Source organism: Drosophila teissieri, chromosome X (genome assembly GCF_016746235.2).
Source record: "Drosophila teissieri strain GT53w chromosome X, Prin_Dtei_1.1, whole genome shotgun sequence".
Taxonomy (NCBI): Eukaryota; Metazoa; Arthropoda; class Insecta; order Diptera; family Drosophilidae; genus Drosophila; species Drosophila teissieri.
This window is the reverse complement of record NC_053034.1, coordinates 20,964,011-20,983,128: the sequence shown is the minus strand read 5'-3', so window position 1 is coordinate 20,983,128 and position 19,118 is coordinate 20,964,011. Positions and strand designations below refer to the sequence as shown.

Below are 19,118 nucleotides of genomic sequence, written 5' to 3'. Positions count from 1 at the left end.
AAAAAAGCCACAAGCAGAAATGATTTGTGTAAAACATTTTGGTGGTTCCTAATTCTACATTAAATTCATTTACCATATATGTATATCTTGGTCAGCTGTTTACAATCTTTTCACAGAAATTCTGAGTAAGCAATTTTCGTTTAAAAGAGCTTGGCAGCTTTGAAAAAACTCTGAACATCTACATTTTTTTGAATTGGCGCCAAAAATTAACGTACGCGCACACTTATAGTAGGGTTTGTGTATCTGCTAACTTTGGTATTATAGTGCATACTTCAGCGAATTTAGTGCATATTCAAACAGCCGAGCGACGGTCACACTGCGTGTGTCCTCTGCAAAATTTTTAATAAAAGTTATTAACCAGAATTCAAACGACGGCGAGCTGCTTAAAACTAAAAGGTTTGCAATTCCACGAAAACTAATGCACGGGCCAATGTTTTACAGGCTCCTCGAATCTCCCGAAAGTGCAGTGTCAGCGGAAAGTGCATTAATAACCGGCGGCATATTTTTACGACCATAATCCAAACTTCTCCCTGCAAATCAGCTGCAACACATACCAACACCATCTGTTTCTGCACCGCAAGTGCGCATATCCCCCGCCAGGGGTGAATTAGAGGGTAATCCGCAGCCCAGCTGCATGCCAGCTGCATTTTCCGATCAATTTCGCCTAACGGTTCCGTCGTACTTTCTGGGCCGCGACTGACGTGTACATTAAGTTTGCAGCTGTGGTGCCCCCCAACACACACGCACGCACACACGCGCGATTGTAAGCCTTTCATTTGTGTGTGTGAGTAATGTAAAAGCGAAGCCACAGGATCGATTACCCTGTACTTTACAGTTACCGTTACTGCTGTAGTAGGCCGCCTCGTAGAGAGCAAAAAAAAGTAAAAGTAATAATAGTAAAAACCTAATTTGTAAATCGGCCGAGTCAGCAGTGGCAGTTTGTAATAATAATATATTTTCCAGCTCTTCAGGTTGAAATCCAGGACAAGCCGCCATGCGATTCGCTCTGGCCACCGTGGCCATCATCTGGGCTCTCTTCGTCCTGGCCGACGGAGTGGATCCCGGGAACTTCAAGACCTGCGAGCAGAGCAGCTTTTGCCGGTGAGTTTTGCTGCGTCCCTGATGGGTAACTACTTGAACTGCGTAGGTACGGGCTATGGGTTACGGGTTACGGCTTACGGGTTTGGCATTAATACTGGGGATCAGCATATTTACCTGTGGTAGAGAGTTATTCCTCACTCTAAAAGCTATCTATCAGTGCTTCTTTTCTTTAAAACTATTAAGCATTTTCATCTATTTTCAAAACTTTAATAAAGAACCATCTAGCTTCCAACTCTCGCTATTTTAGTACATAAAATACTGTTCAAAATTTGTAATGACCACTGAATGAGGAAGTGTTATTTCGTAGATTTATACCGTTTAAACAAATCGTTTTGAGGTTTTAGTTAGCTGCAATAATATAATGTATTTATGAAGATAAATATCTAACTAAATCATTTTAAATAGCGAAATAAGTCCACATATCGAAATTCCAGGATGTTTCTTCTGGAGTAAACCACATTAAAAGCAACTCGAATATCTGTTCAGAAGAGCACCATTAATTGATGATAATTTAAATTATGGTTTTCAGACGCTCCCGGAAGATTCAGGGATCCGGCAGCAAGTACGCTTTAATTCCCGGCACCTTGAACACCTATGCGGATTCGTTGACCGCTGATCTCGTAAACAAGGAGAATCATCACCAGTTCGCCTTCAAGCTAGAGGCTTTGGAGGGCAGTACCTTCCGCCTGCAGATCGATGAGAAGCAGCCACTCCGACCACGATATCGCGTCGAGCACGCCCTTAAGGGCCCAACCCAGGCCGGACGCATTCGTGTCCAGCGGGAAACAGATGGAGAGATCGTTATCACATCGGAGAAAAACAAGGCTGTGATCCACGGAGACCCGTTCCGCATCGATTTCTTCGAGAACGACGTGCTGGTGGTCTCGGTGAATGCCAAGAACTGGTTGTACTTCGAACATCTGCGGCAAAAGGCCCAGGAACAGACTCCCCAGCCGGCCGAATACGAGAACCAGCAGGAGCAGGATGCCGCTGTGGAAACTCCCAAAGCAGCAGATACCATCGATGATCCTGGTGCATGGGAGGAAAACTTCAAATCACACCACGACTCCAAGCCCTACGGTCCAGAGGCTGTGGCTTTGGACTTCTCGTTCCCCGCAGCCGAGGTTCTATTCGGTATTCCAGAGCACGCAGACAGCTTCATACTGAAGTCCACCTCGGGCACGGATCCGTATCGCCTGTACAACCTGGATGTGTTCGAATACATTGTGGACAGCAAGATGGCCCTGTATGGCTCAGTGCCGGTGATCTATGGCCATGGGTGAGTAGCCTTTGGGTTCTCCTACTTTTATAGGAAGACTTTATACCTATCAGCTTTATACTTAACAGCTTAAAAACTGGCTTATAGCCTGCTGATCTGTATATATCTCTTTGGAAACCCACCATTGTACAATAAGTTTTAATATCTTCCAGACCGCAACGCACTGCAGGCGTTTACTGGCAGAATGCCGCCGAAACCTGGGTGGACATTCAAACCTCGGAGACGAATGTTGTATCTTCGCTGGTAAATTTTGTATCCGGCTCGCGGAAGTCCCCTCCTCCGGCTGCCCACTTCATGTCGGAGTCGGGCATCGTGGACGCCTTCATCATGCTGGGTCCCAAGCCCATGGACACTTTTAAGCAGTACGCTGCTCTGACTGGAACGCACGAGCTGCCTCAGTTATTTTCTCTAGCCTACCACCAGAGCCGCTGGAACTACAACGACGAGAGGGATGTGACCTCCGTGTCAGCGAAATTCGACGAGCACAACATACCCATGGACACCATGTGGCTGGACATCGAGTATACAGATGGCAAGCGCTACTTCACCTGGGACAAGTTCAAGTTCCCGCAGCCGCTGTCGATGATCAAGAACCTTACAGAGCTGGGTCGCCACTTGGTGGTGATAATCGACCCGCACATCAAGCGGGATACCAACTACTTCTTCCATCGGGACTGCACGGATCGTGGCTACTATGTGAAAACGCACGAGGGCAATGACTACGAGGGCTGGTGCTGGCCGGGAGCGGCTAGTTATCCGGATTTCTTTAATCCCGTGGTCAGAGAGTACTACGCCAGCCAGTACGCCCTAGACAAGTTCCAAACGGTCACCGCAGATGTGATGTTGTGGAACGACATGAACGAGCCGTCGGTATTCAACGGCCCTGAGATCACGGCGCCCAAGGACTTGATCCACTATGGCAACTGGGAGCACCGCGACGTGCACAATTTGTACGGTCACATGCACTTGATGGGCACCTTCGCGGGTCTGCAGCAGCGCGATCCCAACCAGCGGCCCTTCATCCTCACACGGGCCCACTTTGCTGGGTCCCAGCGCTATGCTGCCATTTGGACGGGTGACAACTTTGCGGACTGGTCGCATCTACAGCACTCAGTCAAGATGTGTCTCACAGAGGCGGTGGCCGGCTTCTCCTTCTGCGGTGCCGATGTAGGTGGCTTCTTTGGAAATCCAGATACCGAGCTGCTAGGGCGCTGGTACCAAACCGGTATCTTCCTGCCCTTTTTCCGGGCTCATGCGCACATCGACACTAAGCGCCGCGAGCCATGGCTTTTCCCAGAACGCACTCGCCAGGTGATCCAAAATGCTGTGCTCAAGCGTTATTCATATCTGCCCCTGTGGTACACCGCATTCTACGAGCTGGAGCTGACTGGAGAGCCAGTCATTCGCCCACTATTAGCCCACTACCCATTGGATAAGGAGGCCTTCGGCGTTGACAGCCAGCTGCTGGTGCAAGATCGCCTGCTTGTAAGACCCGTCATGCAGCAGGGCGTTAGCAAGGTTGACGTGTACTTCCCAGCAATTGATGACAAAAAGAACGGCGACTGGTGGTACGATGTGGATACCTATCAGCGCCAGGAACGATCCGGCTATGTGTCGGTTCCTGTAGATGATTTTAAGGTGAGAGGTGTTATTCTGTTTTCGAAAAGTCACATTTTACGCTTTTTAACATGCTTACAGATCCCCGTTTGGCAGCGTGGTGGCAGTATTGTTCCGAAGAAGGAGCGACAGCGTCGTGCTTCAACCTTGATGCTGCACGATCCGTACACACTGATTATCTGCTTAGACCGACAGGGCAAGGCATCCGGTTCCCTCTACCTGGACGATGAGAAGTCCTACGCGTACCGCCAGGGGCAGCGCATCCACGTGAACTACGAGTTCGCCAACGACCAACTGGTCAATAGCTTTGTTGGCAAGCCCAAGTACAAGTCCCTTGCTTGGATCGAGCGAATCGTGATCGCCGGACTTGAGAAGGTGCCCAGCAGCGCCAGCATCACGGTGAATGGCGTTAGCCAGCAGTTGGAGGTGCTCCAGCATGATCACTCCGTCGTCGTGCGCAAGCCGGGCGTCAAGATGGACGTCGACTTCGCCATCAAACTCAACTTTGCGTAGTCTGTAGCCGCAAAATGCGCCACGTATTAAATTTCTATAAAATATTTTAATTGTGTACACCTTTAAAATTGCTATTAAATGTTTTAAGCATCCCCAACCCTCCCATCCAAGGCAAAATCAAATTATAGATTCCCCAACCGCCTTCGATTAGTATCCCCTGCCCCTGTTCTGCAATTCCAGCAATTCAACATTCGGAGAGTGCAACTCAAGTTGAACGTAATGTGTCAATAAAAATACCAATTTTTCTGTACAAACAATGTTTTATTGGTAAAAATAATTACACAACTGTAAAATAGCAGTAAGCACAGCGCCAGTGTCTTAAGTGTCTATATTCTTGATCAGCTGAGTCAACACAGCCTTCTGCTTCTACGCAAACTAGTTCCTCAGTTTTAAAGCTATCTGCTTGAATCTTTCCAAAAAGTCGTCTTTCTATTGCAGGTTGCATACTAGTCTGTACTATATATGGCTACTATATCATAAGCGGAAAATGACTATCTAATTAATGGAAAATAAAGACTAGCTCATAAAGCGTTATATTTCGGTATAAACGAGTTTTTTGATAATATACATAAAATATCGGTTTTCAATTGATCACAATCGGACAACTATTATCATATATGTAGCTGCCATAGGAATGGTCGGAAAATTAGAAAAATAAAAACGAAATAGTTTTTTCCTTGCTGTTAATCATAAATAGTTTCTTTTCGGTATACACCAGTTTTTTATTTGTTTTAATTATTGTATATAATATCTGCGAGATAGCCTCCCCCTTGCATTTGATTGAATGATATATGAATATAATAAAATTATAAATATATTTTTTTTATATCAGGTTGCTTATAGTTTTATACTCTAAGTAGCTTTATATATAAATATAAATAAATAAATATATATAAATGTATATTTATATATAAATATACCAAAAATACTATAAATAATATAACCCCTTTTATTAGTGACGAAGCGCACCATGAAAATGGAAAGCTGCCGTGGTCCTTCGATCATAATAGGTGATGCAACTGATGATTCAGGGGAAAGAGCAGTAAAAGTGGAAAATACAAGTTGGGGCCGGTGGGGTGAATGGGCCAGTTACGTTGTATTGTTGCTGAACAGTCAAGTGTTTAAATACGATGCGCCGTCGATAAGTCTTCTTGGTATAAGCCACTTTTGTTCTGCGGATTATGGGAAGGCCGCCAGGGTAAAAACAAAAGATAACGAAGCTAGAGACTTATGTTTAAATGTAGTCCTAATTCCACTTTTTACACTTTGATAAAAACTGCTGCGTGTATTCCTCACTTTTGTGTAAAAATCACGTTTCAAGGTTATTAAGCAGCAAAATGTTCTCTTACCAGTTCTAAAAGATCACGCCGCATGAGCAATTAATTTCGAAGGTAATAACTAGTCGAATAGCCTATTCTTTTTCGCGGCATGGCTTTCTTTCTTGTTTTGTTTCGAACTTCTTTATCATAGGTGGAATTTAATGATCTTATCGTATCTATAAGGTATGGATATGTATAAGTTAAGTTAATCTTAACGAGTTTATTTCAACTGCATCCTAGTTTCGCTTGGCTATTCTTATTTATTTCTTGCTCGGATGTGGGCAACATTTTCAAAGTTATTTCAATTAAAATGTGGCTCCAAGTCAGTGTGGCGAGAAAATGGGCTGTGGCATCGCTGACCTCCCACTTGCTGACCTCTGACCCCCGACGGCCTTAGATGTATTTTCATAAAAATTTTCATAACTTTTCGTTTCGGTTGAGCTTAAGAATGTTGTTAAAATATTTTTGCAGCTTTCCTTCACTTCCCTCCCACTGGCACTTTCTCTCTGCGGTCATTTCCCCATATTCTTGTGTACCCCCATGCACATGTGTACATATATTTAAACATTTTAAACGGATGTGGGGCCATGGGGCGGTGGGGCCACCCGTTTAGCCATGTGAGCACTTGTATGGAGGTCAGCAGATTTTCCAGCAGCATAAGCATAATTATTTTTAATGCGCTCTGTAAGAATTTGAAAAGGGGTGAGCGAGCGAACCGAAAACAATAATAGCAACAAGCACATCCTTGGCATTTCTGGGATCCTTGGCTTTTCCGAGTCCAGCGGAAACCCCATCGCCACTCCAAGCAAACCAAGCACATTACATAGCGAAATTAGAAAATTAGCTGAGCTTTTAGGTCCCTTTTCTGCGGTCCGATAGTCTCCTCAACGCAAACAAAAAATACGAAAGATAGAGTTTCGGGCATATAATTAAAGTGTCCCGAAAAGCCACTGAAGATGTTAGATACTCTTAATTGTAAAACCCTCCACTCGTAGTGCAGCAGAGAATGTTGACTTGCGAAATAAGTATGCCAAAATACAGAAGGAATCGTTCTTGTTCTGGTTAATATATATACATATGTATAGACACCAGGATCTTGTGTTTCAAAAGAGCCTGCACTTGGGCTAAGCTCTTTAACACTTATGAATGTATGTACCTCAATAAATGAAAGTATGAGTTGAAATTTGCATTCAATCAACAGGATTTTCAAGGAGTATCACTTGATTGCTAGTAGATCCGAAAATTTACCATAATCGTCGATTCAGAACTAAATGTCAGTTATCTGATAGTCAATTTACTTGAAAATTGCGCTACTTCTTGATTTATGTAATACGGTTTTTAAGGGCGGAAATATATCTGGCATTCTCTCTGTTATAGAACTGTTAACTGTATTTGCATTTTCTATTTTTTTTTAATTATATTTTATTCATTTGGTCATTTGGCAGTGGGTCATTTGGGCAGTTGTTGCCATATTGCGGTGTTTGAAACTGTCTCAGGCTATCCAATCCCAATTTTGTATGTGCAACATTGAGCGCAACGTCAGCAATAGAACGAATGTCAGTAGCACTTCTCGTCTGCCATCATTTCAGGGTCCTTTCACCACACTCCCGTCCAATCCCCAATCCCCAATCCCCATTCTCCAATACCCATTCCACAATGCTCAATGCTCAAGCGCCGATTCCCGACTTCGTTGACAGCAGCATCCCCACCCGACCGGCTGGGTGGGCTGGCTGGATCCGGAGAGAGGATGGTGCACTGGAAAAAATAGCAATGCCATTCTTAAGGTCTCACTAACAATCGAACCAAAAACACTTTTGACGAGGTAAACAACGAGTGACGATCGCAAACTCAACATACAAAAGTTCTGATATCAATTTTGGTGAACAAAAGTGATTTTTTACTTGACTTAACAAATAGACCACTTCAAATTTAGTCATTCATCCACATTTCTTGTGGGTGCAGTTACCAACACCACACCCACTAGGCCCAATTTTACGTTATACATTTTTAGTTTTACTTTATTACTACTCTTTTTTAGGTCTTGAGTTGCTATTCCTTTAATTTTCACGCTACCTATTGATAGTTGTATCAAAATTTGACAAATACAGCGGAGGTCGCCTTCGCACATTCTCCTGGTGCGCTTCGTCACTATGTGGTTTTCCAACTAAAGTTTCTCAAAGCCTAATATACCTTTAATGTTTAAACTATAAATTAGAGGACAATATTTGCAAAAGTATTTTTTTTCCTATGCATTGGCTTTGGTGCGTTTTGGGCTTTTGAATTATGTGCGTCATGCTGAAATTGCTGTTCACAAGCACAGTGTCCACCCAACATAACAGCTGGTATATAAGTATAGGGTAATACATATGAATTATGCAACTGTATTGTATCAATATCACATAAGATATTATATACAATTGGCTCAAAGGACTGCATAATGTTAACTGAGTAATGGGTACCCGATAGTCGAGAAACTTGTCCACAGGGTTTAAGGCCCATCAGTCCGTTTTCCATGCATTAGAAAGAAGTTTTGAGCGTTTAAAATGATTGAAATTTTCATTAATTTGTAACGTCAATACGTCGCTTTCGTTTTAGGCCTATTTCTCTTGGCCACTGTGCAACTTCACGAAGGCAGAGCGAGCGAGAGGGCGGTTTGTGGGGAAAAGAGATGGGGATAGTGGCAGATGGGGGAAAGGGGGATGCGGGATGAGGGATGTGGGATGAGGGACGAGGGACGGATGTGGCTGACTGACTGACGACAGCACTTGGCTGACTTGCTGACTGTCAAGTTAAGTGCGGATGCACACACGTAGTGCGGCGCCACGCCCCACGCCCCATGCCAGAGCCATGCCTTGCCCCCCTTTCCCGCGTGCACCACCCCCTTTGCGCCTGCGAAAATAGTGGAGGGGGGCGGGGACAAGGTCGGGGGGAGGTGTGTTAGTTTCGGGAGGACCTGCCGCAAAACACAGTAAAACGCGCGCATATTTATAACGAAATGCTCAATTTAAATTCCCATCAATCTTGGTCGAATACCACACACACACTCACACACACGCACTCACACTTGCCCTTCCACGCACACAGAGGCGTACACGTTCATGATTTGGATTTCGGTATTCCCCTTCCACTCACATAATTTCGTTCAACACTGAGATAAATCCGTTTTATTTCACATCGAACAGGACGAATCGAATAGCCTTGTAATCCGTAATCCTTGCTTGTAATTCGTACTTCAAAATGAACGCAGCTGAGTTTGGCTACACAATCTTATGTGTCTGAATTTTCTGATAACAATGAGTTCGTTTCTCTCAGTGTGCGCCACACTCAACTAAATGTAGTTGCGCTCCCCTAAACCCATCTACACAGATACACAGATACATATACATAGTAGGACTGCCTCGTCTTCGCTGCGTTTTAGACAGCAAAAAAAATTACGCGCATCCAAAAAGCAGAGTGAGAGCAAGAAGCCCCAACAACCAAATAAAAAACATTAAACAAAAACAAGAATGGAAAACCAAAACGAAACGCGGCAAAAGCTTATTGAGCGTTAAATTAAAAAATTCTTATGAAAAAACAAAGGCGGAGAAAAAATAACCTAACGCAGACGGATTTAGATAAAAACGTAAAAACGTAAAAATGGTAAGAACACGCATAACAAGAAAAATTGTTAAAAGGCGCCGGATATGGCCACCATTACTTTAGAATTCCGCATATGCAGTGCCAATTTGAACGAAGATGGTCCGCCAAAACGGAAGCATCCTCCCTTGATTTTCCCTCGATTGTCTTGTCTTCTAAACAAATTTAGCAATTGGAAAATAATTGAAAATGTATTGCAGAGTAATCTCTTACACACAGTACCAGTAGGATGCCTGAAGGACATCTAGTGTCACACAACTGGACTGGAGGAGAGGTCTGCGATTGGATGACGGGCTGGGTGTCCAGAATGCTCGGTTAGCTGGGACTGGAGAGAAGGTGTCTGGACGGTGGAGTGTTGAAGAAGCGATTGGTCGGGAGCACACCTCGATTCCCAGACGACGTGGAAGTGGTACATAGTTCCGGGCACAAGCCCAACAGTATGCGTGGAAGACTGAAAAGCATTATAATACCTCCGATGGTACTCAGCATATTCCTATGTGCACATGCTGTAGGATGCTCTATAAGGCTAGCCAAGATCCCAAGTAAAGGGACCAACTGGCACTGTACCTAGGTCATAGATGCCTAAGAGTAAATAGATTAAAAATATTCGAGCAAAAAATTAACATGGACACACTTTTTAGAAAAATTGTCTTTACAACAAAACAAGAAAAAACTCTATAGTCCAGTTTTTCGACAAATTAAATTAGAATTTATTGTGAACATAGTGCAAACTCGGGAGTATACAGAGAAGTTTCTGGTTGTATCGCCGACTTATATCCCAACCAAAAGTCGAGTGTCTTTTCTGAAGGTGTCATGACTTTGTTACCGCCTCTCATCTCATATCGAAAATATTGAGTTTATTAACACCAGCGGCAAGGTGGTGTGCAGACTCTAGTTGCATACGTCTCTTTGATAGGAATGGGCAACTGGAAATCTCTGGCTTAAATTAAATGATTTCGCTGATTTTTGAAGACAAAATCAGGCAATCCATTAACAGGACGTGTAAAAAAAGGTGATGAGAAGTTTTAGTGAGTTAAAAATTCGTTTTAAGAATATAGACAGAGGAAATGCACTCCTGCCTTGGCTGACTTCAATGGGAGCTGGCCGCAAATTGGATTCGAATGGCTCGGTAAACAAATGTAAGCGACTTTTCTCTTATTAAACAAAGCCAACAAATGGCATTGCGATTGGTCAAAGGGCGCCGGTGAGAGGAGGCGCACTTGGTCATCGCTCGGCGAGATGCAATACAAATATTATACCATACATGATGGCCAGGCGGAGGAGTCGGACTTCCAATTGAAAATGAAATTGTGGCAACAAAAAGTGGGGAATAAAAGGAGATGCAGGCAGCGGGGCAAACACTCATCTCACTCCGCCGTTTCAGACTCCCACCCTTCGGTGTGTTTACCCCCGTACCGCCTTCTTAGACCCGCTTTAGTCCACCGCTCCCACCTATTTATTTACCCCCTACCCCCTCGTGGAGCCCCTTGGAGCCCCTCACCCCCCATGAACTACTCACGTCGCGCTTTTTCATTACGGGTCCACGCACACAAGTGCGCCACTTGACCAGGGGCGTGGTGAAAGGGGAGCTGTCACTTTGATCTGTGATGCAGGTGCAAATAGACACAGAGCCGGAATAGGATAGCACATGCATGAAGGGCATATAGGACGCGGGACATGGGACACGGGACATGGACGTGGATGGGGATGAGGATGGGGATGGGGATGTGGAACCCGGGACCATCACGCAAATGCCACCGTCAGCAAGTCAAAGTTTATTGTTTCACTCTTTTTTCTGCAGACCCCGCCCCCTTCCCATCGAGCCCTGCGTTTTTGTTTTTTTTTCTTTTTACGCTTGTGTTGCATTTATTTTAATTGAAGCTCTCTCGCTTCATGTTGTTATTGCCGAGCACTAACTCGGATGAAATTTGCCAAGTTGAATTCCAGTGGGCGGGGCTGAAAGGCGGCTTCAGTCGGCGGATAAGGCCGACGTATTTCTATCAGTGTATTACTATCAGTGCACCAGGTAAGCAAGCCACGAAAAAGTAACTGGAAAGGCGATTATGATGTCGATAATTCCGATTGTGCGATAAGTACGTCGATGACAGAAATGCTGTGTTATCCTGTCTTGATTTTCAGTTGTCCTCTTCAGTCGTTGCTGATCGCAAAACATTGTGCAAAATATGTCGTATATACATTGATTATAAAATATATAAATAGTTTGTTTCCACAAGTATATTATAATTTGCCAACATACAAATATGGTAATATTTTTTAAATTTGATGGAAATGAAAGAAATAAAGAATAATTGTTACAAATATGCTGTTTTTATTGACATAAATATGTGAATTATTTTAAAATGTTGGGCTTTGTTCATTTATATCTACATTCATTCACATAACACAAGATTACTAGATATATAGCATTTACATTTACATACACTACTATATACATTTCAGTAGTTTGAACATCAATCAGTGCGATATTTAAGTAAATGCTCATATCATTTGGTTCAAAGAGGTACGATTTTTGCATGGAAAAAGTTCTGATTGCCCCACTGTTGGACGCTGCAGAAAAAGGGGGGCGCAGGCAGAACTGAGGGGACTCCACTCCTTTGGGTTGGAGCCCCGCGTGTTTATGCAGCATTTGGCTTTTGTTTGCCTTTCACTTTGAGAGTCGGGCCAAAGTCGAAAGTCGAACCCTGCAATAATATTTATTGATATCTGCTCGGTCTCGGCGTTGTCTGATTAATTACTCAGCAAGTAGGGTGCAGAACTACTGAATTTCAGCCGGCGAGTTGAAAGGCATGGTATCTGTTTGAACAAAGCTCCAAATTAAGATAAAGCGCTAAAGAATGTACCTTCCAATGCTGGTATTGTAAATAGAGAAGGGTTTATTATTTACTTAAGGGTATAACATTTCACGAGTGTGGTTTTTCGGTTTTTATTTTTAGTTTTTGCAGTTTTACATGTATCTAAAGGCGCCGTATTATATAAATTTACATGAATTGATTTATGAAAACTGGATCGGAGAACAACTTAAATGACTTGAATACTGTTTACACAGTTCGTAAAACAAGACGACTGGGATTAGCCTAGACCTAACTGGACCTCTGATGATTTCTTATTGTGAAGAGAATAGTTAATAGACTTAATGTTGATAAGCCGTCATTTGAGAGCTTGATTGCAAACGAGTTGATCAGTTTAATGGCACCAAGATTTTATATACTTTATTAAGCGACTTTTAAGGGTTCCAGGCTCAAAAGTATTTAAATTTCCGCACTGCATCCTAAAACTGGCGGGGATGGGGAAGTACCAACTTTAAGGTCTGCTGCCAACCTAAAAGCACCCCAACGCACCGAGTGCCTGATGCCTGATGCTTCCCTTATCTCTTTCGCTGGCGTCAGTAAAAAAAATAATGTATAAATAAAACTAAAATAAAAATTGAAAGCCAAACAACGGGGCGACATGCAATAAACTGGCTGCTCGCGGCTTCCAGATGCTCGTGGCTTCCAGATGCTCGTGGCTCGTGGCTCGCGGCTCCAAAAATCCCGAAAAATGTCCGCGGATGCCGATGCCGATGCCTGGGCCACGGATGATAACTTGGTCGCCTTTCCTCGAGTGGCAAGCTCCATGCTCGGTGCCGCCTGACATCGTTTTATGCATAAGCAAACATGTCAAGTCGATGCCGGGATCCCCCGACAGCCACTTCCTCCGCCCGCCCCAAGATGCCTGCCTGAAGTCAGGCACACTCGCAGAAACATGTATTGGCTTTCCTTTACATTTTCGATGAAAGTGCTCGCATAGGAAGATACTTATGCACTTAAGAGATGGATGCGATATTAGTTTAAAAGTTATATTTTCAAAAGATGTGTGCAGTTTTTAACTGCTTCCAATAAAGAAGGACATTCGATTCGAGGAAGGGTTATTTGCATAAATATATTTGTTTTATAACCTAGAAAGGGATATGTAGCCCAGTTTCTCTGAGTGCTGGCCCCTGTCCCCCTACCCCCTCCCAGCCCTGCTGCTGGAGCATACTGCTGGATAAACAGTATGCTCCAGCCCTGCTGCTGGAGCATACTGTTTATCCAGCCGGCTAAGTCAGGCAAAAGATGTTTCGCGTGATTTGGAGCTGCCGAAAGGGGCGGTGGGCGGTGGGCGTTGGTTTGGAGTTCATTTCGGGTTAATGTTAATGCGCTGCCCGGGCGCTGCAGGATGCGTGTGTCCTTACAGATTTCGTGTGAGTTATGGCTGGAGATGGAGCTGGAAATGGATACGGAGCTCGGCTGTGGAGTTCCGAGCTCCGAGTTTGCAGCTGGAACCGTTGCAGGTTTTGTTCGCCATGGCTTGGCATTAAAGTCTGCACCTTAAGTCCTCCTCCCTCGCGCCATCCTCCTGACTTTTGCCCCTTCGAAAGGAGGGCGACTGAATTGGCGGAAAATTAAGTTTGCACATATTGCTGGAGTGCCAATTGGCAAAGTGCGACGGGGACATCAGTAAGCTGACAGTCAACACGGCGGAAAATGTGAAAGGTACGACACGGCGGTTCTGTGCCACGCAGTTCCACATTTTGTTGCCATTTCCTAGTCACTTTTTGATTCAACTCCAAGCCTGGAAGCCTAAAATATCTACATCCTAAGAACTGACAGATAGTTCGTGCTATCTGTAACTACCTTCTCGAGAATGAGCTGAAAAATATCACTCATGACTGAAGCGTGCTGAATAAGTGTGTGCCTTGCTAACTAAGCGCACTGCAACAGTTTGGGGCCCTCCCTTGGGGTTTTGACCACTGTGCTGACCACTTCCCCTTGCTTGACCAGGTCGCCAATTCTTTGTTTGTTGCCCCTGTAAAGTCCGGGAAAAATCGAAAAAAGCGGCGAGCAGTGGCGGCAAATAAAGGGGTCAAAGGAGCGTATGGCATCGGCCGCACTTTCTTTCATTTTATATGGAAAAACGCGGAGCGATTCCGGGCTTTTGAACTTTCAATTGGCCTGAAGTTTGATTATGGAGCCAGAAGTGGATTTTTAAGCCTTTGTCACGCATTTTTTATGGATCAAACACACGGCCATGCACGTATGCATGTCCTCCGGACATTTAATTGACTCATTGTGCAGCGATGGAAGTTGTAGAGCGCACTCGAAAGTTTTTCCTCTGCTCCTGGTTCTGGAAATGCGGATTCCTGCGATGAGTGGAAGGCTTTTCCAAGTCAGCCCACTTGGCTGAGAGGGAAGCTAGTGCTGAAACCTAATGCAAAAAAAAGGAATACATTTTTCTCTGCATCTCGAAACATATAAACAGTTGAAGTTCATGCTTTCGGGCTCTCGGAGTATTGGCGAAACGGCCTTCTAAAATGCAAATGTCTGTGCCAGTAATTGAGTGATTTTAAAAAGGCTTACCCGAAGGCGAATGAAAAGCGCAGGCATTATTTTTAATTTTCCCCTCACCCCCCCGCCAGACAAACACACACACGCAACAGGAGCAGGGGTGGAGAGGGGGAGTGGAGGAGGGGGGTTGTCAGAAGTCAGTTTTGTTTATTTTAAAATTCAGCTCCTCGAATCATTTTGTTGGAAAATGTTGCACATAATTCTTGTTTAAGTATCTTGTAAATTGCTTAATAACGCCAAAGGGACTACCTTACATCCCCCCTCTCTCTCCCCCTTCCCCTTCGATCCACACACACACACAGTGGCAATTACCCCTTCCGGGGGCGGGGGCGTGGCTGGGCGGAGGAGGGCTAAGGCAGGTCGCTGGGTGGCAACTTTGTATTCAAGTGCGAAACGTAGCGAAACGAGCGAGAGCAATTTAAGACAAAAACTTTTGAGCCAAGATGGCAACAAGGCGACTGCAAATTAATAACATACTGTGTGCGCGTCGGGGGGTCGGGTGTACGGTGGTGGGGGGGGGGTGTGGCAGTGTGGCGGGTGCAAAGGGTTGGAATGGGCTGGAGGGTGGAGGGGTGGCACTTGTTAAATTTAATAACGAAATAAATGTTCACGCGCACGCTAATTTATGAGTGGAAAATGTTCTCGCATTGCACACATTAACACGTAAAGGGCGGCTTTTCTTTTCACACCCAATCTTTTCCGCATATTTGAGGCATAACTCCTTTTTTCCGCTGGCAGTGGGATAAAATCAACGTTTCACTTAAGGATTTTCGGCAATGTTGCGAAATTAATTCGGGTTCAGTTGACAGGCTGAGGAATTCCAGATTAATGCGTACTTTAATTACAAATGCAAGTTAAGACTAAAATGGAAGCGGTGTCTTCCCTCCGTCTCCTTCTTCCCAGTCAAACAAAGCCAAAGATCATTCTTTTTAGCTCGGAAACGCCAACTGGGGAAATCCTTAGGGGTAACGTGGTAAGCTTCCAGGTGTTTCTGTCTTTACTGGGTTAAAGTTAAATATTGCCTACCGAGTCATATTCTGTCCGGATTGAAACCAAGAAGCGAGTGAGTTTCCTAACTAATCAGTTGCTTAACCACTGCTTCATAAATAGGTGCAGAGAAGCTATTTAAAATATAGATATTTCAGTACTCTAGTACCAGTAACTAGCTTTCGTCTATGAACTATGTTTTTGGAGCTGTTTCCAGTTGTAGAATGCTAGCTTTGCAATATACTCACATGTTTCAGCCTCGATTTCCAGCTGCCGAAACGTAATTGATTCAAAGTGCTTGTTTACTTCTTTGAAAATCATAAAGAAATTGTGAATATATTTATAGGTACAAAGGTAGTTTAAAACGGGCGGTCCTCTTAAACACTCTTAAAAAAGGCGTTCGATGTGGGCGGAGCAAGCTGCAAATTGCGCTGTGAAAATTAATAATTAACAAACACAAGGCGCTGCTGTCATGGAAAAGCTCCCAGGATCTCGGGCTGTCAGGCTCCTTACGCCACATCGTTATCCTGTTATCCTGGCCAAAGAGAGTGGCAGCTGGGCAGGGCTGGAATCGAGGGGTCGGGTCGGGGCCCAAATTATGCAAAGTGTTTGACAAATTAGCTAAAGAAACTTGTTAAAAGCGCAAAAGCGCATGCATAGCAACGAGACCGGCCAAATCCTGCAACCCGCCATCAGCTTGAAATTGTTTTAATAATTAGCATTTTAAGCGGACCAATCCCCCTCCCAGTCCTCCAACATTTTCACACATGGAGTGCCAAGGTGGGGAGCCGTGACAAGTTTGGGGAGGCGGACTGCTTCACCGAGATAATTACAGGCCAGGATCGCAGTGGAAGTCCTTAACTTGAAATCACGCACATATGCATGTATTGTGAGAGCTTAAGGAAATGGTTCGCTTAAGAAAATGGTCTCCACCCGTGGAGACAGAGTAATTCTCGACCCAATAGAATATACATATATATACATATATGCATTTCTTGTACCTTTTAACCGCCATCTTTGAGCATCCCTTCTGGGCATAAACTAGTAATTTTGGTTTATGGATTGATACCACGTTTTTAAATGTTTCAGTTACAGTACGCACAAACTTAAAATGCCAGGTATCCGATACTCGTGACGTTACGATTCTAGTGAAAAGAAGAAATAGGAGCAGAATAACAATTGATATCGAGATTGGACATCATTGGATTGGAGACTTAACTCGCAACACTTTAAACATTATTTCATCTAGAACAGTTTTTGAACGCTGCGCCATTGCGGTCTTTGGATAGATAGGCTAACTCGACTCCTGAAAATGTGCTTACTTCATGTGCTTATATCTAGTGTATTCTTTTACTCCACGACTAGCAGGTATAATATATAATATACATATGTATGTATACAAAACTTTTATTCACTTGCTGTCAATTAATTATTTCGTCTTTAACTTCCAATATATGTAGTGTAATACAGGGGCAGTGTTATTAAGTTGTCTGCAAATTAATACAGATCATTTCGTACGTTTTTCTTCGGAGACGCGCTTAGAGGTGTGTGTACATAATATACTTGCAGGTGTAGCAGGCAGAAAGGATATGCGAGCTGTTTTGGCAGGGAAAAGACAGCTCCGGTGACAAACTCCCTGAGCGCTTATTTGAGAATCGTTTTATTTTTATTGCAAGACTCCCAGGCGACGAGTGCTCAGTGTCAGTGGATGTCATTTTAGCTCCGCCGGAGTCGCAGGCGGCGAGGAATACGCGGATGGCAGGCATCCAGACACCGCATCCCCAAAGTCCCTCGTATCCTGAGTCTACACCAAGTCGGATCATCTGGCTGGATGGTCCCAAAGTAAGGTTGCTTGGTCTGGACCACAAGGAAAGGGAAGCGTCCTGGGAGCAGTATGGAACAAGTGCTTGGGTGTGAAATTGTGTTTCAATATTATAATTATAACCAACACGTTTTTCCCCAATCTGCGTGTCGAAGCCTTAGTATTGAAGTAACATAAATGGGACTATCAAGTAGTATCTGTTACTAAAACAACATATGCAATTGAAATTATATGTTTAGTGGTAAAGACGTCAGTCTCATGCTTACTTAGGTACTGCAGGGTATACAAGGTTCTGCTCGGTACTCCAAGAGGCCATTCGTCTGCTACAAGTGTCATTGCTGGTGAGGCCGATGTGGGAACCCTTTTTTGCCTTACTGGGAACTGAGAACTGTGTGTGCTTTTTGCCCCTGCATGCCAACGTCTCTGATGTCTGGAGCATTTGACAAATCAAATGGGGATCAAGTGGCGCGGGGAGTTCGGGTTCGTGTTCGTGTTCCTGGGGGTGGGAATTGAATTCCTGTCACTGAAAATGTTCAAAATGAAAACGTTGAAGGTTAATACGATGCGATTTGCCTGAACGGATTTTAAGACAACCCCGTTTTTCTCGTTTCCGGAGCGGCCATAAAATGTTCCTGGAGGTCATGACATGACACGACAACTGACACGATATACTCATGCCGAAGACTTTTACGACTTCCATCGGGGCTTTCCTTTTTCAGATTGGCGGGGGTTTTAGGTCAGGGAAGTGACCTTTAATAGGCCACTAAATCACTGCCTCCGCTGTCCAGTCAACAGATTTCTTTTCGCCTCGGTTATTCTTTTTGCTTTTTGCTTTTTTCTGCATGCTGGGGTGCGACACTCAGTCGGCTGTGAAATCCACTTAATTCCATTTACTTAAGCTAATTTCACGCCATATTCAATTTACCACATCATGGTCGTTCATTATTTATTCACAGCATGTAAAATCAATGGACAACACGGGCGCCTGCAGTGGGCTGGAGTGGGCGTAAAAAATCAAATTGTTGAATGTCCAGGGGGTCAGAGCAACACACACTCAAAATGAAAAAAGCTCTGAAAAGAAACGAGACTGAAACATGTAGTAACGCCCATAAAATACCGTGATCTCAGAGAATAAAACCATTTTTTATAGTATATACATCTCTCTTAGCTTGGAGCATACACCAGCAAATTCAGGAGAATTTATTCTGGAATAAATGTATATAGAATGTATAAAATAGGCGTATGAACTGAAAACAAATATATTTTTGATACTCGTACCATAACTCCGAGATATGGCACCGTTTTTCAGTATTTAGTCTTTCTTGTGTATGGAGTTATCGTTTAATTTTTATGTTTGTTTTTCAAAGTGACACCCAAATAAAGAAGGGATAATATTTTAAGTAACTGCTGCTTGTTACAAACGCTTGCGAAAATTCGCAACACACGGTAATTTCAATGCC

At 43.9% G+C, this 19,118-nt stretch overlaps 1 protein-coding gene and 1 long non-coding RNA gene across 4 annotated transcripts; one reads left to right on the top strand and one right to left on the bottom strand.

The window, feature by feature from the left end:
- The first annotated feature begins 290 nt into the window (after nucleotides 1-290).
- Nucleotides 291-4,607, top strand: LOC122622958 (neutral alpha-glucosidase AB). Of its 2 annotated transcripts, none has more exons than XM_043801782.1 (5): nucleotides 291-396; nucleotides 964-1,101; nucleotides 1,631-2,380; nucleotides 2,533-4,018; nucleotides 4,079-4,607. In XM_043801782.1, exons 2-5 carry the CDS (start codon nucleotides 995-997, stop codon nucleotides 4,508-4,510), a joined length of 2,775 nt encoding a protein of 924 aa, XP_043657717.1. In that variant the 5' UTR covers nucleotides 291-396; nucleotides 964-994; the 3' UTR covers nucleotides 4,511-4,607. The 2 variants fall into 2 exon arrangements, with proteins under 2 accessions (XP_043657717.1, XP_043657718.1); XM_043801783.1 differs by lacking the exon at nucleotides 291-396 and adding an exon at nucleotides 756-887.
- Nucleotides 4,608-17,256: 12,649 nt separating this feature from the next.
- LOC122624579 lies at nucleotides 17,257-18,480 on the bottom strand. Of its 2 annotated transcripts, none has more exons than XR_006326487.1 (3): nucleotides 18,220-18,480; nucleotides 17,925-18,154; nucleotides 17,257-17,861 (listed from the first exon to the last, which is right to left on the bottom strand). It is a non-coding gene; the product is annotated as an uncharacterized LOC122624579 (long non-coding RNA). The 2 variants fall into 2 exon arrangements; XR_006326486.1 differs by having other exon boundaries at nucleotides 17,925-18,181; nucleotides 18,253-18,480.
- Between the last annotated feature and the right edge of the window lie 638 nt (nucleotides 18,481-19,118).